The sequence below is a fragment of the Neolamprologus multifasciatus genome, chromosome 5 (assembly GCF_963576455.1).
Source record: "Neolamprologus multifasciatus chromosome 5, fNeoMul1.2, whole genome shotgun sequence".
Taxonomy (NCBI): Eukaryota; Metazoa; Chordata; class Actinopteri; order Cichliformes; family Cichlidae; genus Neolamprologus; species Neolamprologus multifasciatus.
Genome location: NC_140443.1, coordinates 36,540,106 through 36,557,242, shown reverse-complemented (window position 1 = coordinate 36,557,242; position 17,137 = coordinate 36,540,106). Strand labels below are relative to the sequence as shown.

The 17,137-nt window shown below is 43.9% G+C and overlaps 1 protein-coding gene across 5 annotated transcripts in view; it reads right to left on the bottom strand.

Annotated features, from left to right (window-relative positions):
* Nucleotides 1-17,137, bottom strand: part of LOC146519245 (NACHT, LRR and PYD domains-containing protein 3-like) — a 67,325-nt gene that overhangs the window by 31,659 nt on the left and 18,529 nt on the right. For 3 of the 5 annotated variants that reach the window (XR_014874085.1, XM_085159430.1, XM_085159432.1), the window contains 3 exons: nucleotides 12,710-12,799; nucleotides 4,777-5,012; nucleotides 2,881-4,672 (listed from right to left, as the gene is read on the bottom strand). Coding sequence is in view for 4 of the 5 variants with exons in the window: in XM_085159430.1 (XP_085015556.1) it covers nucleotides 2,881-4,672; nucleotides 4,777-5,012; nucleotides 12,710-12,799 (2,118 nt within the window). In the remaining variant the exon portion in view is untranslated. The remainder of the gene's footprint in view (nucleotides 1-2,880; nucleotides 4,673-4,776; nucleotides 5,013-12,709; nucleotides 12,800-17,137) is intronic. The other 2 variants (XM_085159433.1, XM_085159434.1) reach the window with 2 other exon arrangements.

Genomic DNA, 17,137 nt, shown 5'->3' with positions numbered 1-17,137 from the left:
AACACACAGGTGTTGTTTCTAGGCAGCTCTGAATGGAGCCAGGAGTTTAAAAGATTTAACATGATGATTAAACTGATTTTATTCCTAAAGACATGTTTGGAGGCCCGGGGCAATATACCCGAGAGGAGAATTGCTGAGGGTTTTAGAGAAATAATGTGACTAAGCTTTTCTTTTAATTTTATAAGAGGTGGTGAAATATTTTCAGTATTTTCAGTTTTAGTAGCTGGTCTTTAGCTTATTTGACACATGAGGTGTGTCATGAAGGGGTGATTTTGTGTTTAAGTTGAAATAAGGGGCTTTATGATCATGTTTGGACTTTCTGGGAGCTTGATAATTTAGCTATGATAAAACTTACGCATAAGTAATTGCTTTTATGCTTAAACTTAATTGATTGGAAATGTTTGTTTTCTCTTTGATATTTTAGTAGAATAAGCGGTTATAATGACTTAAAGTGCTCATGAAGAGATGATCTATTGTGAAAGGTGACAGGGTGTAAAAGGTCAATGAAGATGTTTGCAGAGACAGATAACGTACTGCGAATTGTAGGTCAGAGTTAAGACACATTCTGCTTGGCAACTTTCGCACTTGCAGAAGCAACAGTTTGTGTACAGGATGTTGATAATCAGATAAGAGGAGAAGAGAGTGAGCAACAGGAAACACCTGGAGGGATGTGACAGCGGCTCTTTAAGTGTTTTAAAAGTTGTCAAAAGTGTCGCTTAAAGGATAGAGCCCAGAACATGATAGGTTGAACTAACTTTGAATAATTAAAAGAACAATTGATACGCATAGTAGACTAGTAAGGCGTAGTAGGGAAAGGTGTTTTGTTTCCTTTGCAGGACATTTCGGGACCACAGCGACCACAGGGGTGGCGAGACTCCAGGGAGCACCGGACCGAACGGAACCACCAGAGAGGGGCACCCAAAAGAAGCACAGAGCACCACAGTTGAATAAAATTTGTTGTCTAGGGTTAGTTCAAGAATACAAAGAACGAAATTTAATAAGATCTACTCGATTTTCCCACACAGCCATCTCAGTTTACAGAGAATCGCCTGAAAAAACGGAAAAATCTAATTAACAGGTCATTGGATAATATTTGAGGGTCTGCATTTGTGAATTTCATCATTTTTCATTTACATATTTTTTTTCTTCTCTGATAACTCAGTCATGCGATTATGACTTTAAAGTTTGTTTCATGTTGAGTGACCTCTGACCCTCACTGACTCAAACACCTCCAGATTCAGACCAATGATGCTTCCAGCCTTGCTAATTAGTTTATTGATCCTGCTCCACCTCTGCTGATTCAGACTGTCTTTATTGATTCATCAAACATGCTTGTATTGTAATTTTGATCCCTGTATATATTTTATATCCTCAAGTTGAGAAACAGTGGCAGATGGTCTGGTGCTCTCTATCAGCACTTCAACTACTTTCACAGTCTAGGAACGTCTCTGTCCACTACAGAATGTGAAATGCATCTGCTTGCAAGATTTCCTCTCAGGGATTATTTGAAGAATTGTAAAGGCCCACATTCAGAGACTTTTCAGCTTATACACCTACATATGTGTAAGGATATAAATATTTTGTATAGTATGGTTATAGTGGACTCAGTTGGTTTTCCGGGTATCTGTCTAGTTTGTGTTTTCCTGTTTAAGTCACTGCTCTGTTTCAGTGACTCTGCTGTAACTGCAAAAAAAGGCATTCATTCAATACAACACTAACACAAGTCAGTGTTTACATTTTCTCTCCATGTCCTCATAGATGTTATTAAATTTCATAATCATTAAGTAATGTTTTGACGGTACTTTTTTAGATACAGGTGTTAAGCTGAGATCTGATATCTGTCCATTGATCCATTGCTACTCATTAATTACCCATCTTGGATGTTAAAGAAGTTAGCAGTGAGTTATTCCATATCACTTGTGAGATCATCATTCCAACTATGTTATCTTATACCCATAGTCAAGGTAGATGAATTATGTTAAACAGCTGTAGAACATAAATATATTCCTTAGTCTAGGTTGTGTGCAAAGTATGTAGCTTAGTTTCCCTTATATTTTTAGGTTAAAGAACATGACCATTGTTGTAGTATGTTAGACAAATGTTCCAGTATATTTTTGGGGATTAAAAGAATGTGACCATCTTTGGGTTCTGTTAGACAGGTGGGCGCCGCCATTTATCTGCTGTGAATGATTTACACTGTTTTCTTGTCATGTCAGACTGCTTAAATCATTTTCTGAGAATGTTGTGTGCAAAAGACCTTGTGCCGATGATAAGAAGAAACAGACCACATTCTGTGCCCCCACCCTTGTAGGAGGTAGAAAGACAGGGAGCCCGAGGTCATAACTTAGGCGCCATGACAGATAAGGGACTGTGAATGTTTAGGTTTACGACCAGGTGGGGGCCAGTAGAAAGTATAAAAAGCTGTGTAACACACCACCATTTTGAGACTTGCTGTGACCCTCTCATGCATCTCTCCCCATCCGGATGGTTTTTATGCTCATTGTGTGTATGGAAATAAAGGATTGTTGATTGAGCATTTATACACCGAGTATTGTCCTTCCTTCAGCCCAAAGATTCAAAGAACTGGGAGATTTCAACACACTACATCCTAAAAATTCATAACTAAGGGAACATCAAAATGAAGTCACACCAAACAGTTAAAAAAAAGTGCTTGTAGAATGCATCTTAATGGCTATGCTATGTATTCACATACAAAATTATGCTGACAGGTGATTTAACTTAGAAATATGATCTGAAATTTGTTATTTTCTTTGATTTTAATTTCAGAATTTTTAAAAACCTAAAGAAAACCTGGTGTATTTCTGAATAAAAAATCTACGGCTCTATTCTGATGATGGTAATGAACCAATTTGGACTCACCGAGCCTTTCTGCAGTTCCTCACAGCTGGAATCAGTCTCAGTCGTCCCCGTTTTGATGTGTTGTATTTCTGCAGGTCCAACTCATCCAGGACCTCCACTGACATCTGCAGCATGAAGGCCAGAGCTGAGCAGTGGATCTCAGAGAGTTCCTTGTCTGATCTGTTCTCTGACTTCAGGAACTCTTGGATGTCTTCATGTACTGAGAGGTCGTTCATCTCCATCAGGCAGTGGAAGATGTTGATGCTTCTGTCAGGAGAGTTTTGATCACTATTCATCTTCTTTAGGCTGTTTATGGCTCTCTGGATGGCTTCTGGACTGTTCTCTGTCTGACCCAGCAGACCTCCTAAGAGTCTCTGGTTGGACTCCAGACAGAGGCCATGAAGGAAGCGAACAAATAGGTCCAGGTGGCCATTTTTACTTTGGAGGGATTTTTTCATGACTCTCTTCAGGAAAACATTCAGAGATGACTCATTGTAGTCTATCCTCAGGAAGTCCACTACCACCTTTGCCGCCGTGTTGGTGAAACAGTGGAACATGTAGACTGCAGCCAGAAACTCCTGAATGCTCAGATGAACAAAGCAGTAGATTGGTTTCTGGAAGATCACACACTCTCTTTTGAAGATCTCTGTACAAACTCCTGAGTACACCGAGGCCTCTGTCACATCCAGACCACACTGCTCCAGGTCTTCTTGGTAGAACATGATGTTTCCTTTCTCCAGATGTTCAAATGCCAGCTTTCCCAGCTTCAGAAGAACTTCCCTGTCAGCCTCCGTCAGCTCATGTGGACTCGTCTCATGTCCCTCATAGTAGTTCTTCTTCTTCCTCTTTGTCTGAACCAGCAGGAAGTGTGAGTACATGTCAGTTAGGGTGTTGGGAAGCTCTCCTCTCTGCTCTGTAGTCAAGGTGTGCTCCAGAACTGTAGCAGTGATCCAGCAGAAGACTGGGATACTACACATGATGTTGAGGCTTCTGGATGTCTTCATGTGGGAGATGATTCTGCTGGACAGCTCTTCATCACTGAATCTCCTCCTGAAGTACTCCTCCTTCTGGGCGTCGGTGAAACCTCGTATTTCTGTTACTCTGTCAACACATGTAGAAGGGATCTGATTGGCTGCTGCACGTCGGGAAGTTATCCAGATGAGAGCCGAGGGAAGCAGATTCCCCTGGATGAGGTTTGTCAGCAGCTCGTCGACTGATGACTTCTGTGTGACATCAGAAACGAGCTTCCTGTTGGTGAAATCCAATGAAATTCTGCTTTCATCCAGGCCGTCAAAGATGAACAAAAGCTGAGAGACAGTGAGATTCTCTGCTGTGACCTTGTGTAATGTTGGATGGAAAACATGGAGCAGCTCCAGAAGACTGTACTGCTCATCTCTGATCAGGTTCAGCTCCATGAATGAAAGCAGAACCACCACGCTGACATGTTGGTTCTCCAAGCCCTTTGCCCAGTCCAGAGTGAACTTCTGCACTGAGAAGGTTTTTCCAACACCAGCAACGCCGTTGGTCAGAACCACTCTGATGTGTCTCTGTTGGTCAGGTAAGGTTTTAAAGATGTCCTGGCACCTGATTGGAGTGTCATGGAGGGTGTCCATCTTGGAAGCTGTCTCCAGCTGCCTCACCTCATGTTGGGTATGAACCTCTTCACTCTGTCCCTCTGTGATGTAGAGCTCAGTGTAGATCCTGTTGAGGAGGGTTCTACTTCCTGTTTCATCACTTCCTTCAGTCACACATTCAAATCTCCTCCTCAGACTGATCTTATGTTCATCTAAAACCTCCTGCAGACCAACATCTGCTGAAAGAAAGAAAAACAATGAGACTAAAGAGAAAGAAAACTCTTAAAGGTAGGAACAACACAACAAGAGGTCCAGTTTTCAGCAGACAGATGTTCAGTCTTACTTTGTACACAGCTGCTCTGACTGGCTGTCTGCAGTCCAGCTATGGTTCTGGATCTTTCTCCACACTGGGGACAGGAGAAGTCTCCTGGTGAAGCAGACTGGTCCCAGTATGAGGAGATGCACTGTCTGCAGAACCAGTCTCCACAGCTGGTAGAGACTGGATCCTTCAGGACGTCCTGGCACAAAGCACAGCAGGACAGCGGCTCCTCCTCACAAACACCACTCCTCTTCCTCTCTCTGTGAACACATTTATTGATCACTAAAATCATTTACTGACTGGTGCAAAAAAAAAACACATCCAAATTTAAGAGATTATGACCATAGATAGTGGTTAGACTACACGCCTTTGGAGCAGAGTCCCGCAAGTTCAATTCCTGGGGCGTCTGTATCCAGTAAGGGTCCTAAGGCTAGACCCCCTATGCTAAGCAAGCCTACCGCAGACATGACCGAAGGCATGCTGGCTTGGAAGTCGCCCGGATCAACAAGGTCCGCGTCAGGTGTTGAGGAACCAGGGCACCCTGATGAGAAGTGGGCTACTGGAACAAGAAGACATCAGTGGGCAAGAGACGACAACAGGGCGTTGTTGGAATGCGACTACGCAAGTAACCCTGGCGGGAGGGGTTACATGAATAGGATAAGGGACCTATGGATTCTTCGATACCCAACATCCACAATGACAGCTCAGTGTTCCAACATTCGGAAGACGGGACTGCTCTCACAGCTAGAGATTGACGAGGTACAACATAAATGCTACGGCAATGGGGAGATATCATCACCCCCACCCGAGATTGGGTACCAAGCCCCAAGTGCGATAGGAGAAGGATCGTTGAGTGCGACCTGAAAGAACTGACCTGAAAGATAGGATCATGGCCAAGCTTGAAACCTGGACCCCCCGTAGCCGGTTACCAAGATTACGTGAAGTACCCTCAGAAGGTCTGCTAGATGATGTTAATGCAGGACTACGGACGATACCTACAGCCACGATTACCGACACTAACAAGCTGATCTACAATACGGCAGCAGTGATCAGTGAGATGCTTGGCTACAAGTTGAACAGCCAAGATCAGTGGCGCTGTCACTTGGTGTTCGCTCGCTCTGTGGTAGAGTATCACTTCCTGTTCCTGCTCAAACACAGTGGTGTTTCTGAGTAGCTTATTTGCTTAGCAGTTTAATTAACAACTTTTAAATACATTCTTTTTTCAGAGTATAATCTTCACGTGCTTCATCTGAAGCACACTTTCTGTGTACTCACTACCTAATTTATAGCCAAAGTATTCACTCACTGTCTCTGTACTGTTTCGCTAGCTTAGCTTAGCTCGTAGCCGACTCGTTAGCACCATGGCTACTTCACCTGTCCCTCCTGCACTTTCTTGCTCATTGTGTCAGATGTTTAGTTACTCCTCGGCCTCCTTTAGCGGTAATGATATCTGTAACAAATGTAGCATATTTGCAGCTCTGGAGGCCAGGATTACTGAATTGGAGACTCGGCTTCGCACCCTTCATTCACCCTTAGCTAGCCAGGCCCCTGTAGCTGGTGCAGCCGAAGATAGCGTAGGCCCCGCTAGCTGTTCCCCGGCAGATCCCAAGCAGCTGGGGAAAGAGGGCGGCTGGGTGACGGTGAGGAGGAAGCATAGTCCTAAACAGAAGCCCCAGGTACACCACCAACCCGTTCATGTGTCTAACCGTTTTTCCCCACTCGGCGACACACCCGCTGGGGGTCAAACTCTGGTAATTGGTGATTCTGTTCTCAGACATGTGAAGCTAGAGACACCGGCAACCATAGTCAATTGTCTTCCAGGGGCCAGAGCAGGCGACATTGAAGGAAATTTAAAACTGCTGGCTAAGGGTAAACGTAAATTCAGTAAAATCATAATTTACGTCAGCAGTAATGACACCCGGTTACGCCAATCGGAGGTCACTAAAATCAATATTGAATCGGTGTGCAACTTTGCCAAAACAATGTCGGACTCTGTAGTTTTCTCTGGTCCCCTCCCCAATCAGACCAGGAGTAACATGTTTAGCCGCATGTTCTCCTTAAATTGCTGGCTGTCTGAGTGGTGTCCCAGAAACGATGTGTGCTTCATAGATAATTGGCAAACCTTCTGGAGGAAACCTGGTCTTGTTAGGAGAGACGGCATCCATCCCACTTTGGATGGAGCAGCTCTCATTTCTAGAAATATGGACAAATTTATTAAACCCCTCAAAATATTACTGTCCAGAGTTGGGACCAGGAAGCAGAGTTGCAGTCTTACACGCCTCTCTGCAGCTTCTCTCCTCCTGCTACCCCCCCAAAAACCCATCTCCATAGAGACTGTGTCAGCTTCCAAAAAGACAAAAAACAAACTAAAAACCAGCAACAAACAACTTAAACATTAAACAATTACAAAGAAAGAACAATACAGTATCCACATCTGAACCAAAGAGTAAAACAGTGAAATGTGGATTATTAAATATTAGGTCTCTCTCCTCCAAGTCTCTGTTAGTACATGACTTAATAATTGATCAACAAATTAATTTACTCTGCCTTACAGAAACCTGGTTGCAGCAGGATGATTATGTTAGTTTAAATGAATCAACACCCCCGAGTCATTCTAACTACCAGAAATCTCGAAGCACAGGTCGAGGGGGCGGTGTGGCAGCAATTTTTCACACCAGTCTATTAATTAATGAAAGACCAAGACAGACTTTTAATTCATTTGAAAGCCTGATGCTTAACATTGTCCACCCCAGCTGTGAAACTCAGAAACCAGTCTTACTTGTTATCATCTATCGTCCACCTGGGCCTTACACAGAGTTTCTGTCTGATTTCTCAGACTTTATATCTAATTTAGTTCTGAGCTCAGATAAAATAATTATTCTGGGTGATTTTAACATCCATGTAGATGCTAAAAATGACAGCCTCAACATGGCATTTAATCTGTTATTAGACTCAATTGGCTTCTCTCAAAATGTAAAAGAACCCACCCACCACTTTAATCACACTCTAGATCTTGTTTTAACATATGGCATAGAAACTGAACATTTAACAGTGTTTCCTGAAAACCCTCTCCTGTCTGATCATTTCCTGATAACATTTACATTTACAATAATTGATTACACAGCAGTGGAGAGTAGACTTTATTAAAGTAGATGTCTTTCTGAAAGCGCTGTAACTAAGTTTAAGAATATAATCCAGCCACTGTTATCATCGTCAATGTCCTGAACCAACACAGAGCAGAGCAGCTATCTGAATGCTACCTCAACAGAGGTCGATTTTCTTGTTAATAATTTCACCTCCTCACTACGTATGACTCTGGATACTGTAGCTCCTGTGAAAACTAAGGTCTCTAATCAGAAGTACCTGACTCCGTGGTATAATTCTCAAACACGTACCCTAAAGCAGATAACTCGTAATCTGGAGAGGAAATGGCGTGTCACAAATTTAGAGGATCATCATTTAGCCTGGAGAAATAGTTTGTTGCTTTATAAGAAAACCCTCCGCAAAGCCATGTGTGCATTATGATGTTGATGTTGTTGATTTTTCTTTTATGCTCGCAGCTCATTCAAGCTGTTCTTTAACACTCCGACACTGGTCTCTCAATCTCATGGAGAACCGCGAGCTTCTCCATGATGTTATCAAACTTGCTCTCCGTGGTCTTGTCATTCTTGTGCTCAGACAGCCGATTCTGAGAACTCATGACTGCAGTGAGCTGTTCCACGATGTAATCCAACTTTCGCTCAGAGGTGTTATTCTGAGTGGATTTCTCCTTGATGTAACCCAATATACTCTCAGAGGTGTTATTCTGAGTATTCACGGCAGCCGTAAGCTTCTCCAAGGTCTTAACCATGCTGCACTCAGTGAGCCCATTCTGAGAAGTCGCGCCTCATCCCATTGTTTCAATCCCAGCGGGCAGCCTTGGGGGGTTTGAACAGCTGGTTCTGCTTTCTTAATTCTCCGATAAGCCAGGGCCAAGCCAGCTCCAATCAGCAAGAACCCTGTTATCATGGTTCCAAATAGGTAGATATCTTCAGCGTCCTCGATCGACATTCCCGCTAGGCACACGACCCTCCATTTCTGCCACCCGTCCATCGTGTATCCGGCAGGGAAAGTCCCTCCAGGGCACTCGGGCTCTCCCGAGCCCAGAATTCTTTCAGAGACCAGTTGATCAAATCCATAATTCTCTTTTAGGTTTTAGAAACAGACTGTGAGAGAGTGTTCCAGGGAAAGTAATACACACGAGACAAGACAAGGACACAAGAGGCTAAGCAGGGAAGATAAGGGGAAAGAGGAGAGGAGAAAAGTGCGACTGCCTTCGCCCAGAGCCAAACGAGCAATCTGCCGCGTCCGGTTGGGGAGAGAGAAGGAGAAGAGGACGAAGACGAGCACACGGAGATTGCACGGAGAGGGAACGTCGCTCCATGGTGTGGAGTGGATGAACTCGGACAATTCAGGAGGAATGGAAGAAGAGATCCAAGGAAGTTGCAAACAAAGAGAAAAATCTTAATGGATGAATGAGGGGAACCCTCAATCGGGTAGTGACGTGGCTCGACTTTCAGCTGAAACTCTGACAGAGAAGAATGCTGGATTTGAGATTTGAGGTAGGGCTTGACGGCTCGAAAAGCTTGTGAGCTTGTGTTTGAGTAAAAGATGGAGAGGGGGGTGCTTAGTGGGTTAATTAATTTGGATAGGGTAGCAATTATGACTGAGCTGATTTCTGAATTAACAGAAGTGACAGCAGCAGCTTGGGAAGACTGATTAGAGGAAAATAATGTCTATAATAATAACCCCCAAAATCATCAGAGAGCAGATTGCGAGTCCATTGGACTTCGTGGGAGATGATAAGCTGTTCAGACGTAGTCAGAACCATGAGTCGACTTAGAGAGGGGCCTCGAATGATTGTGTCGAGGGTGGATGCCTGATGGTGCTAGTGATAGCACATCAGAAATGAAGGGACACCATGAAGAATTATGCACACGACGCAGTTTGGGTGTCTTAAAAGAAGTGATAGAGGACAGAACCTGGCATCTCGGTGCCACGAAGGTTTACCTTTGCTTTGCAAAGGCTCCTGCCAAAACTGGCATCTCGGTGCCGGAAGCATGCTGCTGCATTTGCAAATGAGGAATGAAGAGTGAACCTGGCATCTCGGTGCAACTCTATATTAGAAAGCGCGCTGCTGTGTTTGCGAATGAGGGATAAAGAAGAAACAGGCATCTTTGTGTCAATCTTGATATTCCATTCGTAAAGGAGGGACAGAGGAAGAGAACCTGGCATTGTGGTGCGGAAAGCATGCTGCTGCATTTTCGAATGAGGGATTAACCCTTTAAGACCTACCATAGAACCAAGTCCGCCAGAGCTTATATTATATTTTTACATGCTGTGGAGCCATTTTTGGGAGCATTTCAAGTTGCTATACATCAATACAACCATTATAGCCCAAATTTTAATAATATGTATGCATTAAGTGCATAGAAATTACATAAATTGCAAGAAAGTGCAGTAAACTGCAAAAAAATTTAAAATCGTTTTTGTTGTTTTTTAACATATATTTCTAGTTAGAGAAATTTAAGAGGCTTATCCCTCAAAACTGTAAATACAAAAAAGTTGCACAAAATAGTTTCCCACCACAGGGAATTTATTTTGAGTGTCTTCATAGTTTTATTTTTGAAATACATCAATTTTTATATACTGCAGGAAAAACAAAAATAAATATTATAGTGCAAATTTGCAAAGAAGCAGCATATGCATCAAAATAATCTATTTCTAGCAGTGCAATTTTAGTTCTAAGCATCCCAGAAACGACACAGAAAGTCATAAAGTCAAACATAACTTTTAAAAACACCAGTATAAGCTCATGACGGGCTATGGGCGACCGTGGCTCAGGGGGTTGGGAAGCGTATCTGTAACCGGAAGGTTGCCGGTTCGATTCCCGGGCTCTCTGTCCTGGTTGTTGTGTCCTTGGGCAAGACACTTTACCCTACCGCCTACTGGTGTTGGCCAGAGGGGCCGATGGTGCGATATGGCATCCTCGCTTCTGTCAGTCTGCCCCAGGGCAGCTGTGGCTACAACCGTAGCCTGCCTCCACCAGTGTGTGAATGCGAGAGTGAATGAATAGTGGCATGGTAAAGCGCTTTGGGTGCCTTGAAAAGCGCTATATAAATCCAATCCATTATTATGAGGCCCTGATGGTAAAAAACTACATTTCCGCGAAAATGACATCACTTCTGGTTTTGGCCAGGTAATGGCGGCATGCGATAGTTCACGCTGACGTCTATTCTAACGTAGGAAGTGGTATGAACAGCTGATCGGATCGGCAAAGCGTGTTTCTGGAATATTATGTTTTTGTTGCTGCAAGCGCTTTTTATGCAGTTTTTGCAAAGCCATATGTGGAAGGAAACTGTGACCTAGGACAAGCTGATGGCATAAGATGTAAGTACAACTCCTCCGATTTCATATGCAAAAAAAATTTATTGCGCTAGCTTACGTGGTTGTGGTTCTACAAGGATTTAAAAGTAGTTGCGCAAAACGGAGCGTGCCCGCTCTGACCGGTTTTAAAGGGTTAAGAGAGAACCTGGCAACCCGGTGCCGATGTTTGCCATAGAGTTTAGCCGAGGAGGGAAGAGGCTGGGAACCTGGCAATTCGGTGCCGAGGTTTGCTGCAGAAATTTGCAAAGGAGGGAAAAGAACCCACCCACCACTTCAATCACACTCTAGATCTCGTTTTAACATATGGCCAGGAAAGGCGACTGGAAGTGAATGTTATTCTCCTTAAGCACCTTCTTTGCTGCCGCATATTCTCTTTTTCTTCCTTGTATCTCCGGGGAATAATCATTGTCCACATATATCCTAGTGCCTGGAAAATCACACTCTAGATATTTTTTTAACACATGGCATAGAAACTGTACATTTAACAGTGTTTCCTGAAAACCCTCTGCTGTCTGATCATTTCCTGTTAACACTTAGATTTACAATAATTAATTACACAGCAGTGGGGAATAGACTTTATCACAGTAGATGTCTTTCTGAAAGCGCTGTAACTAAGTTTAAGAATATAATCCACCCACTGTTATCATCTTCAATGCCCTGTACCAACATAGAGCAGAGCAGCTATCTGAACGCTACCCCAACAGAGGTCGATTATCTTTTTTTACCTCCTCACTATGTACGACTCTGGATACTGTAGCTCCTGTGAAAACTAAGGTCTCTAATCAGAAGTACCTGACTCCGTGGTATAATTCTCAAACACGTAGCCTAAGGCAGATAACTCGTAAGCTGGAGAGGAAATGGCGTGTCACAAATTTAGAGGATCATCATTTAGCTTGGAGAAATAGTTTGTTGCTTTATAAGAAAGCCCTCCGCAAAGTCAGAACATCTTACTATTCATCACTGATTGAAGAAAATAAGAACAACCCCAGGTTTCTCTTCAGCTCTGTAGCCAGGCTGACAAAAAGTCAGAGCTCTATTTAGCCAAACATCCCTTTAACGTTAACTAGTAATGACTTCATGAACATCTTCACAAATACAATTTTTATCATTAGAGAAAAAATTACCAATAATCAACCCACAGATGTAATATTATCTACAGCTACTTTTAGTACCATTATTGTTAAGTTAGACTCTTTTTCTCCAATTGATCTTTCTGAGTTAACTTTAATAATTATGATTATCATAATTAAATTATCATGACGATGGAGAACAATAGAGAGTATGGAGCTAGCGACAGATTTCCAGCTTGCAATAAAAAAGTGTTAGAAGCAAGGGCGTAGATTTGGCATGGACAGAAGGGACATGTCCCCACCAATATCCAGTGATTATTGAATTGTCCCCACCAATAATTTGATCTCTTAGAGTAAAGAAAAATAAACCCGATAGAAAGAGAAAAAAAAAAGATCTGTCAACGTCTCATTCACCTAGCGGTGTAGAAAGAGTTAAATTACATTCTCTACTGGAGTCCTACCTCATGTGACAAATATGGTCAATGTGATTGGCTGTGCCTTTCAGGGAGCTCTGTTTAGTTTTAGCAGCGGCAAACCTGCGCTGCGAGGACCTGCAAGGAGGAGAGGAGGATGGCAGCAAAAAGGAAGAACCTGGATCAAAAAAAATATTTTTCAAAGAAACCTGTAAGTCACTTAAAGTCAAGTTTACTCATAAAATGTGTCCGTCACAATAACGTTACAGGCTATGCTAAGCTTTGGTCTAAAGTTGTATGTATCCACGAATAACGTGTTTTGGAAACTAAATGCACAACCCGCAGCACTATTAGTTTTCTCAGGCCACGTCCACACGTACACGGGTATTTTTGAAAACGGAGATATTCCTTTTTTTTAGATAAAAAATCCCGTCCACATGTAAACGCAAAAATGAAGGAAAATGCTGCTAGGAACATGCCAAAGTAGCAGATGGCGATATATTCCTAACCGTGTAAAAATGTTGGCAAATCAGAAGTCTAGAAGCCTGGGTGGAAAAGAGTAAACAAAGATGGCGCGTAGAAGCAGAAAAGAGTCCTGTGTGGAGGGACAGTAACTGTGTGTATATGTAAGCATTTAAACACCTCAGACAGTATTAACAGTATTTTGTCTAAGTCCGCCATTGTAGAAATTCATTTTACCGAAACAATAACAATAATAACAATAACGTGGCGCACAGTGAGACGTCAAAAAATGAGCACACCTTTGACACTGCGTTTTCTCCATTTTCCTCGTCCACACATAAATGCAAAAACTGAGTTTTCAAAAATATCCACGCTGGCAGACGTTTTTAAAAGTCTCCGTTTTCAGTGACCGAAAACGCTGTTTATGTGTGGACGAAAGGTGCAAACGCATAGAAAAATCTGCGTTTTCAAAAATACCCCGGTACGTGTGGAAGTAGCCTCAGTCTCCCAGAGTAGCATTTCTAATTTTGATTGAAACTGTCAGAGAAAATGTCAGCCTCGAGCAAGCCATGATATTTGTTTACAGAGGCTTTTAAAATTATATGTCTAACGTTAAAATGTTGGTGACACAATAATTTCATCCTAATAGTACTGATATATTCATATGGTTAATTTTTGAGACAAAATATCATGAGGTAGTCATGATTTTGCAAATATTCCACCTTGTAGTGCAGTTTGCACATATTGTTTTAAAAATGCACTCACCCTACAAACATTACTGATGAGTCAAGATCTGCGCAAATTGACAGAAACACTGAAGCAGCTACCCATTTTATTCTTATTGTCATATATGTCCTATTTGTCAGGTGACAGAAGAACCAACACAAAGCTCAGAGAGCAATGGTGATACAAGATCACAGGTGAAATTGGATGATGACTTGGTGGTTCATGTAAGCAAGTATATTTCTCCTTTTTTTAGATAGATAGATAAAACTTTATTAATCCCTCGGGTGGGTTCCTCTGGGAAATTTGTTTTCCAAAAAAGCACAGCACCGACAGAAGTTACAGAGTTAAGAATATTATATATATATATATACACACATATATAAATACAAAGACATATATAGATAAAATATACAAAGGGGATAAATAGAATAAATAGGAATAAAAATAAAAATAAAAATACAAGTGAATTGCACATTTCAAGTATGGAGTCTATTGCACCGCTGATTATTAACAAAAAGTATTGCACAAAAGGTAATTGCACAGTGAAGTGAAGAGGCACTACAGCTTAGTTGTTCCCCCCTCCTTTGTCCTCCTGTTTCCCCTCCCTCTCCCCTCCAGAGAGGAGTTAAACAGTTTGATGGCGTGTGGGACAAAGGAGTTTTTAAGTCTGTTGGTTCTTGTCTTTGGGAGAAGCAACCTGTCACTGAACAGACTCTTCTGGTTGTTTATGGCCGTGTGCAGAGGATGCCCAGCATTGTCCATAATGTCCAGCAGTTTCTTTAGTGTCCTTTTCTCTGCCACTGACACCAGAGTGTCCAGCTTCATGCCGACCACAGAGCCAGCCTTCCTGATCAGTTTTTCCAGCCTGGATGAGTCCTTCTTTGCTGTGCTGCTCCCCCAGCAGACCACAGCATAGAAAAGTACTCCAGCAACCACCGACTGGTAAAACATCCTCAGGAGCTTCCTGCAGATGTTAAAAGACCTCAGCCTCCTGAGGAAGTACAGTCGGCTTTGGGCTTTTTTGTACAGGTGCTCTGTGTTGCATGACCAGTCCAGTTTATTGTCCACCCACAGCCGGAGGTACTTGTACTTGTTGACCACCTCCACCTCCTTCCCCTCTATCTGAACCGGCAGTGGACCTGCTCTGGACCTCCCAAAGTCCACAACCAGTTCCTTAGTCTTTGAGGTGTTGAGTTGCAGGTGGTTTGTGTGACTCCATGTGACAAAGTTCCTCACCAGACTTCTGTACTCCTCTTCCTGGTCATCCCAGATACACCCCATGATGGCTGTGTCGTCTGCAAACTTCTGAATGTGGCATAATTCAGAGTTGTAGCAGAAGTCAGAGGTGTACAGGGTGAAGAGAAGAGGGGACAGCACAGTTCCCTGTGGTGCTCCTGTGCTGCTGACCACAGTGTCAGACGTGATGTCCTTCAGCCTGACATACTGTGGCCTGTCGGTGAGGTAGTCAGAGATCCAAGCCACCAGGCAGGGGTCCACCTCCATCCTGTTCAGTTTCTCCTGGAGCAGACAGGGCCAGATGGTATTAAAGGCACTGGAAAAGTCAAGAAACAGGATCCTGACCGTGCCTTTTCCCCCATCGAGGTGTGAGTGGGCTCTATGTAGGAGGTACAGGATGGCATCCTCCACTCCGACACCCGCCTTGTAGGCGAACTGTAGTGGGTCCTGGGCATGTTGTACCTGTGGTCGGAGGAGGTTGAGGAAGAGCCGCTCTAGAGTCTTCATAAGATGTGACGTCAGTGCCACCGGTCGGAAGTCATTCAGCTCATTGGGCCGGTTCTTTTTGGGGACCGGGACGATGCAGGATGTCTTCCATAGGGCGGGCACTCTCCCCAGTCGCGGACTGAGATTGAAGACTCGTTGTAGCGGCTCCCCAAGTTCAGCAGCACACGCCTTTAGCATCCTCGGACACACCTTGTCCGGACCTGCTGCCTTTCTGGGGCGAAGCTTCCTCAGTTGTCTCCTGACCTGATCCACTGTGACACTGGGAGATGATTGGAAGGAGGGGGGGGAAGATGTCCTGCTGCTGAGAGAGGGATTGGAGGAGGGGGGTGTCATCATAGTGTCAGGAAGGGGGGGAAGCAAGGGAGGTAGGAGAGTGGGGAGAGGGCTCTGTAGTAAAGGTGAGGGTGGGGGGGTTGTGGGCTGGTCAAACCTGTTGAAGAAGTTGTTGAGTTCGTTTGCCTTCTCCACAGTCCCCCCCACTGTGCTGTTCTTGGTGTTGTGGCCTGTGATGGTTTTCACACCATTCCAGACCTCCCTCATATTGTTCCTCTCCAACTTCTGCTCCACCTTCCTCCTGTAGGTGTCCTTTGCTTCCCTCAGGCAGCGTTTCACCTCCCGCTGTGCTGCTTTCATCTCCTCCTTCACTTTGCTCCTGAAAGCCTTCTTCTTCATGTTGAGGACAGCTTTGACTTCCTGTGTTACCCACGGTTTGTTATTAGGGTAACACTGTACCGTCTTAGCAGGGGCGACCGTGTCCACACAAAAGTTGAGGTAGTCTGTAAGACAGTGTGTCGCCCCCTCTATGTCCTCACCATATGGGCTCAGAAGCACATCCCAGTCTGTGGTGTCATAGCAGTCTCTCAGAGCATCCTCCTTTTCTGGGGTCCATCTCCTGATGGAGCGTGTTGTGACAGGCTGCCTTTGGACGAGGGGTGTGTATTGTGGCTGTAGGTAAACCAGGTTGTGATCTGACTTCCCTAGTGGGGGGAGGGGGGTGGCGCTGTATGCATCTCTCACATTAGCATACAGTAGGTCAATTGTCCTGTTGCTCCTTGTGGGACAATTCACAAACTGGTGAAAAGCAGCCAGAGTAGAATCCAGTGTGGCATGATTAAAGTCTCCAGATATAATAATGAAAGCCTCGGGGTTTTGTGTCTGAAGTCTTGCTGTGACTGTGTGTATTTTCTCACAGGCAGCTGTTGCGTCGGCCTTCGCAGGGATGTAAACACACACACAGATCACATGACTGAACTCCCGAGGTAGATAATATGGCCGCGAGCTAACAGCTAGCAGCTCCAGGTCCGGACGGCATACCGAAACTTTAACGGAGACGTGTCCGGGGTTGCAGTATCTGTTGTTAACGTAGACAATGAGTCCCCCACCTCTGCTTTTTCCGCTGGCCTGCGTGTCCCTATCGGCTCTCACCGATGTGAAACCGCATAGGTCTACGTTAGCCTGTGGCGTTAGCTCGGTTAGCCACGTCTCCGTGAAGATAAACAAACTGCACTCACGGTATAGTCGGTGGTTGTTCAGAGCACACAGTTC